Source organism: Pristis pectinata, chromosome 7 (assembly GCF_009764475.1).
Source record: "Pristis pectinata isolate sPriPec2 chromosome 7, sPriPec2.1.pri, whole genome shotgun sequence".
Classification (NCBI taxonomy): domain Eukaryota; kingdom Metazoa; phylum Chordata; class Chondrichthyes; order Rhinopristiformes; family Pristidae; genus Pristis; species Pristis pectinata.
The window spans coordinates 66708219-66726122 of NC_067411.1; the positions used below are offsets into that span (position 1 = coordinate 66708219).

At 37.4% G+C, this 17904-nt stretch overlaps 1 protein-coding gene across 2 annotated transcripts in view; it reads left to right on the plus strand.

Annotated features, from left to right (window-relative positions):
- The window catches only part of slc12a2 (solute carrier family 12 member 2), a 128169-nt gene that overhangs the window by 82209 nt on the left and 28056 nt on the right, over nt 1-17904 (plus strand). For both annotated transcript variants that reach the window (XM_052020692.1, XM_052020694.1), the window contains exons 11-15: nt 6476-6583; nt 9606-9729; nt 10637-10738; nt 12188-12343; nt 17101-17200. In XM_052020692.1, the coding sequence (XP_051876652.1) occupies nt 6476-6583; nt 9606-9729; nt 10637-10738; nt 12188-12343; nt 17101-17200 (590 nt within the window). The remainder of the gene's footprint in view (nt 1-6475; nt 6584-9605; nt 9730-10636; nt 10739-12187; nt 12344-17100; nt 17201-17904) is intronic.

Here is a 17904-nt window from a genome sequence, read left to right on the forward strand (position 1 = left end):
AACCTCACCCCGTCCAAAACCAGAGGTGAGGGTGACATGATTGAAAGTAATGGGAAGGTAGTGATTTATTATTTTCCAGTTTTGTTAGGCTCTGTTCTGAGTTAGAAAACTATGGATTCTAGTTTCATGCTGGAAATGTGAACATAAAATTCTGGACTCTGACAGAAGCTTTATTGTTCAAGGTGCTATCTGTTCTCAAATGGATGTAAATGACACCATGGTACTTTTGAGGATGGTCTGTGGTGCCCTGATCGATTTATTTCTCCCTTGATCAATGTTACTAAAATAGGTTATCTGATTCTTCATCACTGTTTATTGGGAGCTTTGCATGTAGAAATGGAATGCTGCGTTTCCTACTTTACAAGTGACAACCTTTCAAAGAGTTTTGTTGTAAAACAGTTTGGGATGTCCTGAAAGAAACATGAAGAGCACAGCATAAACATCTTTTTGTTGCTGTTCCTATATATTATCCAGTTCTAGCAGGTGAATACTAACTGATTAATCTGAATTCTGAATGGAGCTAACATCAAACATCATCAACTTGGATGCACACCCTTGTGTGTTTTGTAGTAGCCTAGAGATAGTTGGCTGAGGACTGAGGAGCTCTGGCAGTTGTATCTTAGGATTGAGATGATTGACCTACAACAATCATAACTACATTCCTTTGTGCCAGAGTTTCCTTCTGGTTGGTGTTAATTTCTATTTCCTTTGTTTTGCATATAATTGAATACTCTCTAATGTCACAGGCAGCAACTCTGGCTCTGCTTTTGGAATTGAGCTCACTGTTCTTGGAGTATAGATTATTGTCCTTGAAGGATCAATTATATTGAAAGATTCAACCTAATGGTGGGGAAGGTCATAATATTTTTTAAAATACACTGCAGTAATATAAAGGATTTGCAGTAAATTTTAAGGATCTGGTTGAAAATGTACAATTCGTTTTGAAATAAACAAATATAATGTGGTGTAGAGGCATAATACAATGCCCATTGAATAAGAGCTAAGAAATGCATAAAGGTTTTCTTTGAAAATGATGTAACAAGATAACAAAGTTTTCCCATTATTCCAGTTTAAAAAAAAGTATCTCATTCTATAATGAATGCTTTTGTTATGCTCCCAAATTAAGTCAGTGCTGAATAAAATGAAATGAAGTTTCAAAGTTTTCAGTCATGTGTCCTGCAAAGGTTATCTTGATAAAAGGAGGCTTTCATGTCATATCTTAGATTGATGTTAAAAGAGCACTTGAAAGGCTGCTTATTTCAAATGTGATTAATGAAGGCCATATGCCGGTCAGATTTTTCTAGTAGTTGAAAATCTTCAGGGATAATTGCCTTTCTTTAGAAAGGTTTTATTTTGAAGGGGTAGGACAATAAGTTAATGTTAACCTAGTCCTGTGTTATAGGTTAATCTGTTTTAATAATTTCAGTACAGATTCTGCCCTGGTTCAAGTTATTTAGGGCAGCAGAATGGTGCAGATAGGAGAGCTGTTACCTCGCAGCTCCAGCATCCCACGTTCAATTCTGACTTCTAGTGCTGTCTGGGTGGAGTTTGTATGTTCTCTGTGATTGTATGATCTCAGTTGTAGCAAAACTTGTAGTGAACTCTTATTTCATTTTCTTGATGTTGGTGTCATTAGTAAGAGCAGCATTTATTGTCTATGTAATTGCCCTGGAGAAGGTGAAGAGCCACTGCCTTGATCTGCTCTAACCCTTCTAATGCAGTAATACTGTTGGGTAGGGAGTTCTTGGATTTAAATCCAGCAATGAAGGAACAGTGATATATTGACAAGTTTGGGTGGTATACAACTTGTAGGTGATGGTATTACCATGTGCCTGCTGCTCTTGATCCTTCAGGTCATCGATTTGGGAGGTGCAGTTAAAGTAGACTGTGATTAACTCTTGTGCATTTTGTAGATGTGCATGCTGCAGCTACAGTGCATCAGTGGGGGAAGGAATGTGTGGTCCTGGAGGTCAACAGGGTGTCAGTCAATTGAGCTGGTTTGCTCAACTGGGTGAGAGAAATCAATGTAGTTGAGCTTTTAGATCATCTGTTTCCCAGGATATGAAGTTCCAGTCATAAAACTACAGATATTGTAAAATAGTGAAACTGTCCAGAAAACTTTCATTGAGTTATTATTACAGTCAGTGCATGATACAAGCCAGATAATTCTTGTAAATTCACACTGAGCTTCACACCAAGATACTTGGTGGTAGTCTCCCATTACACTCGTCAGAAATGTCTGCCTAGATTATTTGGTGACCAAGAAAACTCTCCATAACCATACTTCATGACTGCACTTTGAAAATATTAATTGAAATTTCAATAAAAATGCTTAAACAGATTGCCCATGATTCTGAATTCAAGCACCCTGGGTCGTACTTGATTGCTATAGAACAGGAACATACTGTATTCGTAGCTTTAACAGGGGGTTCCCTCTTTTTATGAGGAGGGTTTCTGGTTCAGTGGTTGGAAGGAGGTTTTAAAAAAAAGCAGCACGTGAGGTTGTCTTGTTGGAATGCTTTCATTTAACGTTTGTGAGCTACTCCCCCGAGTACCTTATTACTTCTGCTGAAGGTCTTTTACTAAATTATAGAACACCTGCTGCTATTGCTGTGCCAATGAATAGCAGCTCAGTAAAATGGGTATTGTAGTTTCAGAAATGTGATAATTACCTTTTTAGTTTTATCAGCCAAAGAATTTCCTCTTGCTTTACCAGCCACTGGAAAGTGGCAGCATCACTTAGCCAACCATGCTGCAGGAAAACTGGACTGGATTCTGTTTTATGTCTGGAAAAGTAATGGAGGAAAATCTTGTCTGTGTAGTACACTTTTGAACTTTATGAAATTAATATGTAGTGTGGTGTATTATGCATAGTTATTTTTAGACAGTTAAGAAATATTACATCATAGCTTGGGGATGGTTTGAGAATTGAAGCCAGCTTAAACCGGTTGCTTTTTTTGTTGCTTTGTATACTGTGACCTGACATTTAATACTGTAATTGAGTTGGTTGTTACTATCATTGTAATAACATTAGGCAAGTCTTTGTCCTCTTCCTTGGCTCATCATTTAAAAAGAAAGTTGAAAAAATGCAAATTATACAGCTCACAGTTTAAAATCAGTCCTTGATTTTCTAAGCCTAGAAATGGCATAATTCCTGTTTTTTAAAAAAAAATTTGGACCAGAGCTGGTATTTGGGTAACGGCTTTTAATTTATGTATTATTTTTCGAGGTATATTTGTAACATTTACTGATAAAATGGTTAAATATTGCAAAGTATATTTTCAGCACACATGAAATTCACTTTGATATTGATTAGCTATCAGCAAACAAAAATGTGTTTTCACAGTTTAACTTGTTTTACATGAACACAAGTTAATGAAAGGAGTAGGACCATTTTCAGAATGTGCTTTGGTAAAAGGACATAAGACCATTGTTGAATGAAATGGGAATTTTCCAGTAAAATTAGAAGAATGCCTTCTAGTCTCTCATTTACATGTTGGAAAGTTATAGTAAAAATCTTGTGATGCTATTTTCACCTGTAGATTGATTTTTTTTTTGTCTTAGCTTTTGCAGTAGAGAAAATAAGGCTGGAAAGGTTAAAAGGAGAAACAAAGAACTGCAGATGCTGGAATCTAGGTGAAAAACACTATGATGCTGGAGGAACTCTGCAGGCCAGGCAGCATCCATGGAGAAAAGCAGGCAGTCAACGTTTCATGTCAGGACCCTTCAGGGTCTGAATAACCCTGGGCTCTGTGTCCTGAAGAGTCCTGACCTGAAATGTTGACTGCCTGCTTTTCTCCACAGATGCTCCCTGGCCTGCTGAATTCCTCCAGCACCAAGGTTAAAAGGAGCTTCATCAATTGTTGCAAATCCTTGAATCCAGCAGTCAAAACTGTTTTAACTTGCTAAAAATAGTAGTAGGCAATAGAATCTAATTTTAAATGGCTATTGTGCAGTTAGTGAATTTTGTTTTAAGATGCTTTATTTTGGAGTTGCAGTTTATCTGCCAGGTCTAAATGTGCAAAATAATTATTTTTAGACATGTAAGAATAAGCTGTAACCATAAAATGTAAATATGGCTTGTGTTTTGGATGCCATTTTATAAATATTTTACATCAAAAATTCCTTTCTTTATTTTCTAACTTCCTAATCAATGGCATGCAGCAAAACCAATAAATTACATGAATAAGCAGAGACACCTTGGGCTCCAAGTTCATAGTTCCCTGAAAATGGCAACACATGTCAATAGGGTAGTGAAGAAAGCCTTTGGCAGGCTTATCTGCATGGGTTGGTACATAGAACTAAAGAATTGGGATGTTATGTTGCAACTTTACGAAACAGTGGTTGGGCTGCACCTGGAGTATTTTGTGCCGTTCTGCTCGCCGTACTATAGGAAGGATAGGGAGAAACAAGACTGCTGATGTTGGAATCAAACTGCTGGAGGAACTCAGCAGGTTAAGCAGCATTTGTGGAGGCAAAGGGATGGTTGAAGGGTCAAGACTGTATCAGGAAGAATGTGATTGTGGTGGAGAAAGAGTGCAGAGGAGATTTACCAGGATGTTGCCTGGATTAAAGGACTTTAGTTGTGGGGAGCAATTGGATGTTGGGTTTGTTTTTCCCTGGAGCAAAGGAGGCTGAGGGGTGACCTGATAGAAATGTATAAAATTATGAGAGGCAATAAGTAGGGTATATAGTCAAAATCTTTTATTCCTCATGGGGGGGGGGGGTATTAAAAACAAGAGGTTCAAGGTAAGAGGAAGGAATTTTAAAGGGGATTGAAGGGGAAAGTTTATTAGTGTGGTTGATATTTGGAATACACTACCAGAGGAGGTGATGGATTTAGACACTTAAATAGGTAAGGCATAGAAGGATATGGTCCTAATGTGGGCAAACGAGATTAGTGTAGATGGGCAAAACGGGCAGCATGGATGGGGGCTGAAAGGCCCATTTCTGTGCTGTACAACTGGCTCTGACCCTATAAAATTCAAAGTTTGAAGTTTCCATCTTGGTGAAGAACACCTTTGGTGCTGTCCCAGAAAGAACTTTGGGTAGATACTGACCTATTCTGATGTATCCTAACCTCCCCATGTCAGATAACTAAAATTATTTAAACGGTGACACAAATGCAAGTCGAGGAATAGAGGGGAGAAAATATCTGATCCTGCAGTCCTTGGAATCTAAAATTTCAGTTTTGGGGTGGGGAGGAAATTCATTAGACTAGACAATGATCCCTTTGAACTTAAATCATACCCTTCAGGAAGACACACTATTTTGGATGGGAAGCTGGTTCTATGTCAAGTATACATTTAAAAAAAAATTTGTGCTGCACTCCTGGGGAATTTTTGATTCCTATGTAGTAAATTGCGTGGTTGCCTTTGAACCTTTATTTTAAAAAAAATATTGTCCAGCCTGAACCTAAAATGTTTGCCCCAGTTTAAAGCTGAATCTTTCTGGTCACTGTTAGCCCACCAATTACCCTCTAAGGGAGCTGGTTACAATTCTAAATGAGTTGTATGTCTGTGGGGGATATGTTGGTTTAGATATGAAATATTAGGATACTAATATTCATGGGATAGTGCATTTGATTAATCAAATGTATGAGATATAATTACTAGCGTATCATTCAAAGAGTAGAAAATGGATGCATGATGATTTAAGTATCTCAAATTAATACTTTCAAAAGGTTGAAACACTTGCATCAGACTACTTGACATGTCAGACAGCAGGACTGCAAGAGTGTTTAATCAGCTATTGTTGGAGACTTCAAAAGCAATACATTCTGTTTCTAGAGAACAGGTGTGGTTTTTATTTGTATATGACTCAGCTCATTGTTAGATGCTCTTAGAATTTATTATGGAAAGCTGTTTTCTGGAGCTTGTACAAACTTGGGCCTGGACCAAAGAAGTGTATTGTTTGCTTCCTGTCCTGCGCCACAGCTCAGCTCTTCTTCTTTCTCTCCCCTTTTCCCCCTTTATTGCCCCCCCCCTCCAGTCCCAAGCCCCTTGCAGTTCAAATAACATTCTTTTAATTTTATTCCTCCTGATAACGAAACTGCTAAATGTGCTTCACATCAAGGGATGAAAAATACATACTGGTAGAAGATTCAAAATGATTTCTGGATATTTTTACTTATGACACAGAAAATTGTGGTCTTGACATTAGGAAAACATAATATTAATGTAATCTTATTTGCATTTTTTAAATAGTATTCAAATTGTGGATCAGAGGTTTGATTAAACACTAACCTACCCTAGACCTCAAAGCCTTCACCTAGCTGACATAACTAATATTTGTATTTTGTTTCTAATGGTGACTTTGTACCATTTTACATTTTTTGTAGATATTTAATTTGGTAAGATGAAGACTGAAACAGTAGTCAGCTGTTCTAAATAAGAATTGGTACTTCTCTGGGATTTTTTTTGAGGAAAATGGTTGAAGTTAAAACTAATTCTGATTTAACTTGGATTCTTTTCAGGTTATGAGCCTGGCATCTGGATTTGGGCCTTTGATTACTGCAGGAATCTTTTCAGCTACATTGTCTTCTGCCCTGGCCTCATTAGTGAGTGCTCCTAAAATATTCCAGGTATGTATATAATTCCAAATGTTTAGAAAGCTGTAAAATGTTTTGGCCAAGCTTCCTTTGGCAATTTATAAATAGTAGCTCTATGTAAAGGTGGTGGGAAAAATGGTCAATTGAAGGGAGCAGTGCAGAAAAGAAGGAAAATGACTGACTGGCAGCTAAATTTTCTTTCAGAAGGATTGTACTTGTCGAGCCTGAAATGTTCATGGAACCATAATCATACAGCATGGAAACGAGCCCTTCGGCACACAAACTCCATACCCACCATCACCCATTTACACTAATCCTACACTGATTCTACCCCTTGCCTATGCACTAGAGGCAATTAACTTATCAGCTGCACATCTTTGGGATGTGAAAGGATACCAGAGCACTAGAAGAAACCCAGTCATGGAAAATGTGTAAACTCCACATAGTGCTGCAGGTCAAGATTGAATCTCAGTCACTGGAGTTGGGCAGTAGCTCCACTAGTTGCATCACTGTTCTTTATCAAAGTGCATCTTTGGCATAGAAGAGGAAATATTACATGAAATGTACATGGACTTTAAAAGCTTTTGCCAGTTGATAGCCACATGGTCACAAAATTGATCAGCATATTGTATATGAAACATGGGGATAGATGGCTTAGCATCAAATTGGAACCAAAATGGCTCCAAAAAAAATTATTATTGAAAACTGAGGTAATACAAACCTGTAACATGATTTGAGCAGTTTTGGAGGGGTGGTGGAGGAAATTGTTTCTTGGTGAAAACATATTAAAATGTTGAAAATAGCATTTAAATACTTACAAAAAAAAATTACTTGTCTAGGAGGGGAAACATCCAAGGTTTGTTTGAAGGGAACTACAATGGTCATGGGAGATTTTAATCTACATATTGATTAGACAAACAGGCAAGGTTATCGTAGAAGAGTTTGTGGAATGCGCAAGGATGTTATGGAACCTACCTCGGAGCAGTCTATTTTAGACTTCATGAATGATGAGGAATGATTAAGTGATCTTGTGGTTAAAGATCCCCCTAGGAGGTACCAACCACAATATGATATAATTCCAGATGCTGTCTGAGAGTGAACACTACAGGACCAGGCCAGTATTTTCAGCTTAAATAAGAGCAATTATGGTATGAAGGTGCAGTGGTCTAAGGTGGACTGGGAAAATAAGCTGAGAGAAGTCAGATGAACAGTGACAGGTATTTAAACAGCTGGTCCATGATGCTCGACTGGAATTTTCATGGAAAATTCATCATGGAATCTTTATAATTCCATGATATAAAATGGCACAATCTGTGGTGAACAACAGAACTAAAGGATAATGTTACTTTTTGAAAAGTAGGGCACACAAAGTGTTGGGGGCTGGTGGTAAGCCAGAGGATTGCACAGATTTTAGGATCCAGCAACAAAAGACTTAAAAAGCTCATAAGGGAGAAAATTGATTTTGAAGGAAACTTGTGTGTTATATCAAAACGAGCAGTAAGTTTCTATGGATTATATAAATAGGAAGAAGGCAGTGAAGTTTCTTGGTCTTCAATTTTTTACTATTTCCATTCTTCACCTGGAGGAGGGAACAAAATGGAAGGGATCCAAGTTTGCTCCTGATATAAAATTAGGTGGAAGAGCATGTTATGATGAGGACATTGTGATTTTGCCATAAGATAGTGACTGGGCAAAAACCTGGCAAATGGAGTTTAATGTTGCTAAGTGGAATAAAAAAAAGTGCATCATTATCTACACATTAATGAAGTTCAGAGGGATCTAGGTATTCTAGTGCATGAATTGCTGAAAGTTAGCAGGCAGGTCCAATAAGTAGTTAAGAAGGCAAATGGCATTTTGGCCTTTATTGTAAAAAGGTTGGGAGTTTAAGAATGAGGTTTTGTTACAGTTGTACAGACTGTTGGTGAGGCTACACTTAGAATTCTCCGCAACATTTTGACCCCTTTGCCTAAGAAGGATTATAGTAGCATTGGAAGCAGTTTCAAGGAGTTTCACCAGGCTAAGTCCTGGGATGAGAGGTTTCTTATCAAGAGTCTTGGAAGAATGAGTGGCAACCTTATTCAAATACACCTCAGATCCTAAGGAGGCTTGACAGAGTAGAGATATTTTCACTCATGGTAGAGTTGCAAACAGGGTGACCATAACTACAAAATATGAAGCCAGTAATTAGAACTGAGGTGCATAGAGATTCATTACCTTCTGAGAGGGTAGTGAATTTCTACATTAATATATTTAAAGCAGAGACAGATAAATATGCAAAAGATTGAGGGTCATGGGGGAACCAACGCACACAGAGTTGTGCCAGAATAAATAAGCCATGCTCATATTGATGGTGGGGCAGGTTTGAGGGGCCTGGTGGCTTGCTCCTATCTTCTTGTGTGTATTCTTATTGCTGGTTGTATTTCCTTGCCCCGATATTTGTGATCTTGAAAATCCATAGCTCTTTAGGTGTATTTTCCCCAGCAACTTTGGAGATGCATCAGAATGCAGTTACTGAATTGTATTCCAATCTGATACCATTTTTTATACTGACATTTTAGTCACTTCAGTATGTTTTTTCTCCCCCCCCACTCCCCTTGGTTTGGGTTATTTTCCACTACCCTAGCCACCACCATTTCCCTTTCCAGGGTTTTATTTTTCCCGTCACTTGCCTAATTCATTGGCCTGACTGAACTTGCATTCTTTCTTTTAGAAAGACACCATTTCAATTGGAGAAACAGTCCTCAGAAGCTCCCATAATTTTTGGCCTCCAAACCTTTTCTTAACCTAGATCTACTGTTAAGAATTCTGTATCTGGGTAGACAAATACTTTGCAATCAGCCTTTTGTTTATAACAGTCCAGGAAATTGTTATTTACCTACTGGCATTGTAATGCTACATTACAGAAATACTGGTTTAAAAATTTGTCTTGTGTAACTGATCTTGCATTGAGTAAATGTATAAATGCTTAAATTTTGCACAAATCTTGCTGTTTTGACACATCTGTAGTGCTTTTTGAATGGGCAAAGGGAGTAACAAATGTTTTATTTTCCTTCAGGCTCTGTGTAAGGATAATATATATCCTGGTCTTCACGTGTTTTCAGTTGGTTATGGCAAGAACAATGAACCATTGCGTGGATATGTTCTTACATTCTTCATTGGTCTGGGATTCATATTAATTGGTTAGTCAATATTTTGTAAACTACCAGCAAAATTGTAAAACATATTACAATTTAAATCTAATGAATTGCTTCATTTTGTATTGCTATCAAAGAAACTAAATCCACCATAGTTGCACAATTCCAGAGCAAATGTTTTGCATTTGCAAGAAAGAGGCAGCATTTTTATTTTTCTACAAATGTTTTAAAACATGACCACCACTTTTTAAATTGATCCCTGTATATGGTATTCTACTGAATTTATGACTTTGCATCTCAATAGTGAGAGAATCCTGATTAAACTCAGTACTTGGGGGCAAGTCTCATGAGAAGAATGAAGTGATCTGGTTTTGGAGGGAACTGAAGAAAGCTTGAGTGGGATGATTGGGTGGGGTTTGGTTTACTTTGGCAGGGGAGTATGTTCCTTGTGAAAGACACAAGGCAATGGAGAAAATGGATTGTATTGTATTACAATTGATCCACAACAAGGCTCAATATACTGGGGAAAATAAATTATTTTAATGTGCAATGTTTTCACATCCTTGGGCCACTTCAAAATGCTTTGCAACTAAGAGAATGATCACTGATTTATGTAAGCAATTTACAGATGTAGAAATGTTTGTGCATTTTGTTCCAAAAGTGGTGTGCCGTCTCTTGTATGGCATGGCCTGAAAGAAATATTGCATTTGTTAGGGTACTTGCACTTTGCAGGCCTCAATGACACTGAGCAGAAGTAGTTCCTGCATGTGTATACAGAATGATAGTCAGGGAGAATATATGATCGTGTATGAGGATGGTACGTTGTACTTGTGATTTTATTTTAATATGTATTTCTGTTGAAATGATTTCTGGGTGATATTTCATTTGAATATGGCAATAGAAGAATTTGTATTTGTCCTGGTTTCTTACGTTTTTTTCATTTATTTTTCAGCTGAGCTAAATGTCATTGCACCAATAATTTCCAATTTTTTCCTGGCTTCATATGCTTTGATTAACTTCTCAGTATTCCATGCTTCTCTTGCTAAATCTCCAGGTAAGATTTGAATCAAATTCAGAATTTCATGTGGATGAATGCAGTTATTTACATTTTTGGGAGGGTAGATGTTTGTCATGGGACTACTTTAAATTCTTTAGAATGTGGAATGCATTTCACTGTCTGTCAGGGTTGGAGTGACTTTGCCAGGAATGTATTTGCACTTTATACTGAGTGTTTTCAGCTATACTGGATGATTGGAGAATAGTCATGGACTCGTGATGGCAAAGAACATGGTCATTCAGCTCATTGAGCCCATGCCAGCTCTCCAAAGTAATTCAGTCAATCCCATTTACCTACTCTAAGCCTGTAAACTGGGTTTATTTCTCTCTAGCAAGCAAGCCCAGGTTGCTGCTCGTGATCGTAACCCCTTGATCCTAAGCAACATCCCAGTGTCCTGATTGTTATAGTAAAGAAAGTTCCATTGTTGGAGATCTTTGGATGACAATTTAAAACCACAGGGTGACATTGTGGTGCACCAGTTAATGCTGCCTTACACAGCTCCAGGAACTGGGTTTGATCCTGACTTCGTTTGCCATCTGTGTGGACTATATGGGGTTCTGCCAGGTGCCCTAGTTTCCTCCCACATCCCAAAGATCTGGTAGATTAACTGGCCACTGTAAATATCCTTCGGGAAAATGAGGGGAAGGAGAATGAGACTGATTGCTCATTTAAATTTTTTAAAATTTTAAACTTTATTTACAGCATGGTAGCAGGCCCTTCCAGCCCAATGAGTCCACGCCGCCCATTTTAAATCCCAAATTAACCTACCCGTACGTCTTTAGAATGTGGGAGGAAACCAGAGCACCCGGCGGAAACCCACGCAGACACGGGAGAACGTACAAACTCCTTACAGACAGCGATGGGAATCGAACCCTGATCGCTGGCGCTGTAATAGCGTCGCGCTAACCGCTACACTACCGTGCCGCACTGGCGAGGACCTGGTGTACTGAATAGCTATCTCCTTCCCACAGTAAATTGGCCAGTGAGTTCTAATCCAATTTTCCTTAAATCATTGATTATCTTGGGCAGTGAACTCCAGATTATTACCACTTTTTAAATAAGTTCTCTATTTTCTTTGGATTTTTAAAAAATATTTTCATTTTTTCCTCTCCCATCGTTCCTCTCATCCAAAGCATTAAATCTATGTTCTTTGTACAGCCAGATCAAGGAAATAGCTCCTGAGGTCAATAGTTAACTTTTAACATGTTTTAAGGTTAGCATAGACTTGACAAGTCCCTGTAAAATGGGGAGTGATTTAGTTTAATAAATGTTTTAACTTTGTGGTTTATGTTGCTCAGTTTGATGTTTAATCATTCATATAGCCTGCAGTTATTCTTAATAGATTTTAAGCCACCATATTAAGCAGAGCTTTATTTTGCTTTGCACCACATAAAATCCCACAATGTAGCTGTGACTAACAACTTGATTACTGTGTTTTGTACTTAGGCTGGCGACCTGCATTTAGATACTACAACATGTGGATTTCATTGATTGGTGCTATCTTGTGCTGTGGAGTAATGTTTGTCATCAATTGGTGGGCAGCACTATTAACAAACGTCATTGTCCTTGCCTTGTATATCTACGTCACCTACAAAAAACCTGGTAAGGCTAACGCGAAATGTGGACAAAGTTTTCAATTTTCTTGTGTCTGTCTTTTTTTGACAGTAACTTGCTTTTATGGAGCATCTTTAGAAAAGATTCCAACAGTAGGAAGCAAACTTCCTGAACGAACATGAGCAGGAAAGCCACTTAGTGACGCTGTCAGTACTAGTGTCTGTTCTATAATGTTATATGACGCAGGCTAGAGCAGCATTATAGATGTGAGTTTGGAACAGGAAAGGGAAAACGGTCATAAAGCATTGCTCTTAAACTTTAGCCATTACCTATTAACAAAATGCATATTCACTTTGCAAGCAGGAGGGATTATCTGTAGTTGAGGAGCCCATCTAGCCATTAACTGAGCTGCCAGTTAGTGTGGTCTTGGGTGGGAGGGGTTGACTGGTTTGGGAGAAAGGAGCTTGTGTTCATTTGGGGGAGCTGGGAGGGAATAGGCTATAATTGCTGGTTGGGGATGGGGGATGATAGTGGTTGGATAATTGTGTGCAGGGAGGGAGCAGACAAGGCCTCTGTTAATTTGGTTCCAATACCAATCTGTACCACCTCTAGTAGATTCCCTCAACTCTCTCAGATATACGTAGAAAGGTAGTGCAGCTGTTGAAATGAAAATGTTTGGAATGACATAGATATTGCATGCCAATTTCCACGTTTGGGTTCCTCCATGTGTTATGTGGCAGAGATGCAATGAAATCCAGAACACAGATTATTGACTTTGCAATCCGTGAGGCTAGATCCTGACTCTTGCATTTTATTTTTCATAAAAATTGAATTGCCCATAGAGAATAAAAGCATGGCACTGCACAAACTAATTCGTAGGTGAGTCTTTCAGAAAGGATAAAGCTTTTTAAATGCTGGGTTGCAGGTTTTTACTAATGCATCTGTTTTTCTAAAAAAAAGTTTAAAGAGATGGAACAGATCTTTCAACTTGATCAAAGTTGTTACCTGCAGTCTCCTAAATGTGCTGTTCCTTATGGTTTGCTGTCTACATTTTTTTCCCCAGTGTGTTTTTAAAGATTATTAAAAAGAAATGGTGCTTTAGATAAAACATCTTCTATCTTATTAGTTTCTTTGCCAGCTGAATGATGGTTTCTGGCTTGTATAAGTCCACTACAGATAGCTAGCTGAATATTACAGTTTAAAAATGTATTTCACTTCTCCTGTAGGATGGTCTCTTTGGCAAGAACCTGTTGCCCAAAATATCAAGGTCCACAAATAAAATGAAAGACTAACAAAATTTTGTTTTGATTTAATTTCTGGATAATTGATTTTTTATTTAAATTTGGATAACATTTGTAAACTTAGTGGGGCACTGGCTTTCAGTGTAGATGATACTGTGATTTCCATTCTTTTGGAATATTTCTTTGAGGGAAAGTGGCTGTTTTTTGCCAAGTTCATGCTGCAATTTCTGTCCAAATTAGACTCTTACTAATATTTCCAATTCCTTTTATTTCTATTTCATTGCTTGTTAACTTAATAAATGATTTACAGTATTGTCAGATGACTGCTCTTGGTAACTAAGTAACTTCATGTAGCCTGTAACAAAAGATGGAAAAACTGGGATCTATACATTATTACTTAAATTTCCAAATTTCTGTTAGAAACACTGGTCCAACCATGTGTTTCTTACAAAGTAATTGGACTCCCAAGGAGTTGTTTCTAAACCATTGACTCCAGTCTACTATTAATGTATTCCACATTCTCCACATACTGCAACACCTAATTCCAGATGGTCAGTGGGGGAAAATATTAAAAAAACAAAATACTAGAAGTAGTCAGAAAGTCAGGCAACATCTGCAGAGAGATAAACAAAATTAAAGTTTGGACTGATGACTGGTCATCAGAACTAGTAAAGTTAGAAAACAAGTCTGGGTTTGGGGAGAATATGGAAAACCAGGGTCAAAAAAAAAGGAAAAGGTCTGATGGGTGTTCAGCCTCTCTTGATCCACAATCTAATTTTTGCTGCTGGTTGAAAGAAGATCATAATGTGTGTGTGTGTGGGCAAGGTTTAAATTGAAGATGAGTGAAACCTGAGAGCAATAAGGTGGAAGATAAAACAATGCTGGAAATGAGATACCAGGCTGGAATGGCTGAATATCTGAAATCATTGAATTCTGTGTTGCATTCACAAGGCTGTATTGTGACTGTTCCCAAATTCGTTCCTTGATGTACTATTCTAGTAAACTCAGCTTCTTGGAATACTTAAGAAAATCAAATAGATAGGAAAGGTTTTTGCAAGGATACATCTGGATTTTTGCTGTAATTCTGGTGGTCTATGTCACAATCAAAAACTTACCCCTTAACTAAATAAATAGCCTTCTGATTACAGTGTTGGCAGTTGATGTGGTGCCATAATGATGTTTTGATGCAAAGAGGCGATTTGGTGAAGTGGAAGTATATGCAAGTGAGGGCAGAGAATGGGGGGAAAAAGAGTTTTGTTCTCGACAGAAATGATTGTTAGAATGTGAACAGATAGTAATATCATTTGGTTGCCATGAACCAATTCGTGATGCTGCAACTTCACTTTAGGGAGGTGCAGTGTATTTATCAGTAATTGTTAAAACATTTACACAGTAGTTAGGTATCAGCAAATACGAAGTTGTGATATTTTGGGGGTATGGAGTGAAGTGTGGTGCTGCACAATTTGAGCACGTTTTAAAATATCATGATTCTATAATGCAAGTTTTAACTAAAACAAGATTAATCAGTGATTTCTTAACATTTTATCACATGCATATTATCAAATTTCATCTGTTGTGTGAAGTTAGTGAGCCTGTGGGGGAAAAATTACTTGAAACTAGACTGTTCTTTTAATTTTAAATAAGATGTTCTGAATGTGTATTTATCTTTGTACTTAAGAAGTATGTCGTCAAATATTGTAGAAATTGTAAAACAAGTAGAATTATCAACTTTCTGGGTTATGACATTTTCTTTTCATAATGACATGTTGATATTACCAGCAATATGCACAACGTTCTTCTGAAAACCTTCTCTCCTGTTTCTTTCATTTATTTTGGTCACTGTCAAACATGTATTTAGACAGAAACCAGAGTGCTTCATTGTTTTTTTTGCTCACTTGGGAAGCTGTGCAAATGTCATGTGTGTTTTTTTGTTCCCTGCCATCCACTGAACAATTGTTCATCAACCAGAGAAACTGAAACCATTTTGGGGAAAATGTGCACACCACTATTTGCTCTTTTGCCTATTGCTTAAAGGGAAAGATCCATTACAGTTGTATGTTGTGAGAATCTTACTGTTTTAAGAGTTGGGTCAGGTACAGTTTCTCTTTAAGCTGTAATTTTTTTCAACTTGGTCTTGGACTGAATTAAGAGAAATCAGTTCTTGGTTTCCATGTAGAACTCTTTGTTAAGTGCAATCAAAGTAATCCTTTGCTAGATTTGGATGCGTGCCTCTGAAGCTGTGACATCAACTGGATGTCTGTCTCCCATTCTTTGCAACAGAACCTGGAATTTGTAACACATGTCAAATGACTGGCAGTACACAAGACACTTAATCTAAAGGATATTGATACCCATAGGGCAGCTGAAATTAGAAACTCATTCCTTCAAACACTTGATTTGACTAAAATTATTAGAGCACAACTATAATGGATTGACTGTTCAGCACCATGCCTAAAGATTTGTTTTTGAGATTGCTTTGAGTCATTGGGTTGTTTGCTACTTTTTTATTGTTTGAGTAAATTTGCTTTGGATCAAGTGAAGACAGCAGACTACAGAGGCAGTGTAAATTACATTCTCTGTTCCCTTGCTGAAATCCTGTTAAGATCCTTCCAAGTTTTTTTTTGTTTCATTCCTTTTTGTTCTTTCTCTCCTCTCACTTAGCTTGTCCATATGTATCCTTTTGCCCCCCCTTTGCTTTCCTGCCCCAGCAATATAATTGAAAGTAATCTATATAGAGGTTGGCAGCATTCAGAGGATACTGAAAATTACTATTCAAACAGCATTAAGTTGCCTGGGTGAAATGTGTTGGGTAAGGTGGAATTTATTACAGAACATCTGTTTGTCCAACTTCCATTATTGGAAGGAAGAGGAGAAATTTCTAACAACAAAAATATTCAGAAAGTTTTTGGTTGCATTTACTAATGTCATCCTCACCCAAGCAACTGCTTGAAGCTGAACATTGGTTTTGTATTTAACCTTGAAATGAGTAGTGGACCATATTTAGGCAATGTCACTAAGACTGCCTATTTCCATCTCTTGGCATTGCACAATTCTCCCTGTCTTAGCACATCTGCTGCTGAATCTCTATCATGCCTTGAGTTCTAAACTCAACAATTCAAAAGTATTCTAGGCTTTTCCTGCTTACCCTCCATAAATTTGAAAGCATCTAAAATACTGCTCAAGTCCTAACATACTGCTATTTCCCCATCTTTGCGACTATCTCTGTTGCTACAAAGGCTTTAAGCTCTCTACATCTTGTATCTCTGTCTCTTAAGATGCTCCTTAAAGCCAACATTTCTTTGTCACCATGCCAATTTTTTTTTTTTGTTTATCCTCGGGACATTTTGCAACTTTAAATGCTATATAAATGCAAACTCTGCTGGTTAGGATGAGATAATGTTCTGTTAAATGGACAGTATATAGGCATGCAACAAATGGATGTTTTTCCGTTATGGCTTCTGACAGGAACTAATTTGTCTGAGACATAAAAATATTTATTCCTCTTGTTTTAACAATAATATTTGCAAATACTCTAGTTATACTGACATTGTTTTTCTTCCACAGATGTGAACTGGGGCTCCTCTACACAGGCTTTAACTTACCTGATTGCCTTGCAGCATGCCATTCGTCTTGCAGGAGTAGAGGACCATGTAAAGAATTTCAGGTAATTGAACATCACATGAATCAGCATTTAAGGAAAAGTTTGTAAATGAAGTAGAAGACCTTGCACTCGTTTTTCTGTCACCATTCAATAAGACCAAGGTGGATTTCAGTCCAGTGCCAGTTCCATGTACTCATTAAAATATAAGATGAGAATAAAATCTTTATTGCATTTGCAGCATCACAATGTTTTAAAATGATTTATGAAAGATGTCTGAAGTTTGATTTTGAAAATTACCTGCACGTTGAATAGGAGGTGCATGGTCACTGCTTCATGGATGCAGTTATCTCTTGCACTCGAGTATTTTGCTTATTTTTATAAAAAAAATTAAATTTCACTTTATTTGTGCATAATGAAAAGCACCAGCCTTGAAGTAAAAAATTATGCAAAATAGTGATCCTGGATTGTAATGCAGCCAAGTAAATTATGGCAATATTGAATCTTCAGATTCCTTCAGGTGCAACTTTGGTATCCAAAGGTTTTGGTTGCTTGATCTTTCTTTATTTTAATTAGTAAAAGACTTCCAAAATATCAAATTGAAACTTTACATTTATATGGCATACTTGTATAAACGCATCTCCAGGCATTTCATGAAAGGAGAAATTGGACATGGGTTCAGGTTTGGAAAGTTTGTCATAAATGTATGTATTGGGTTATTATTGTCACTTGTACCGAGGTACAGTGAAAAGCTTGTCTTGCAAACCGAT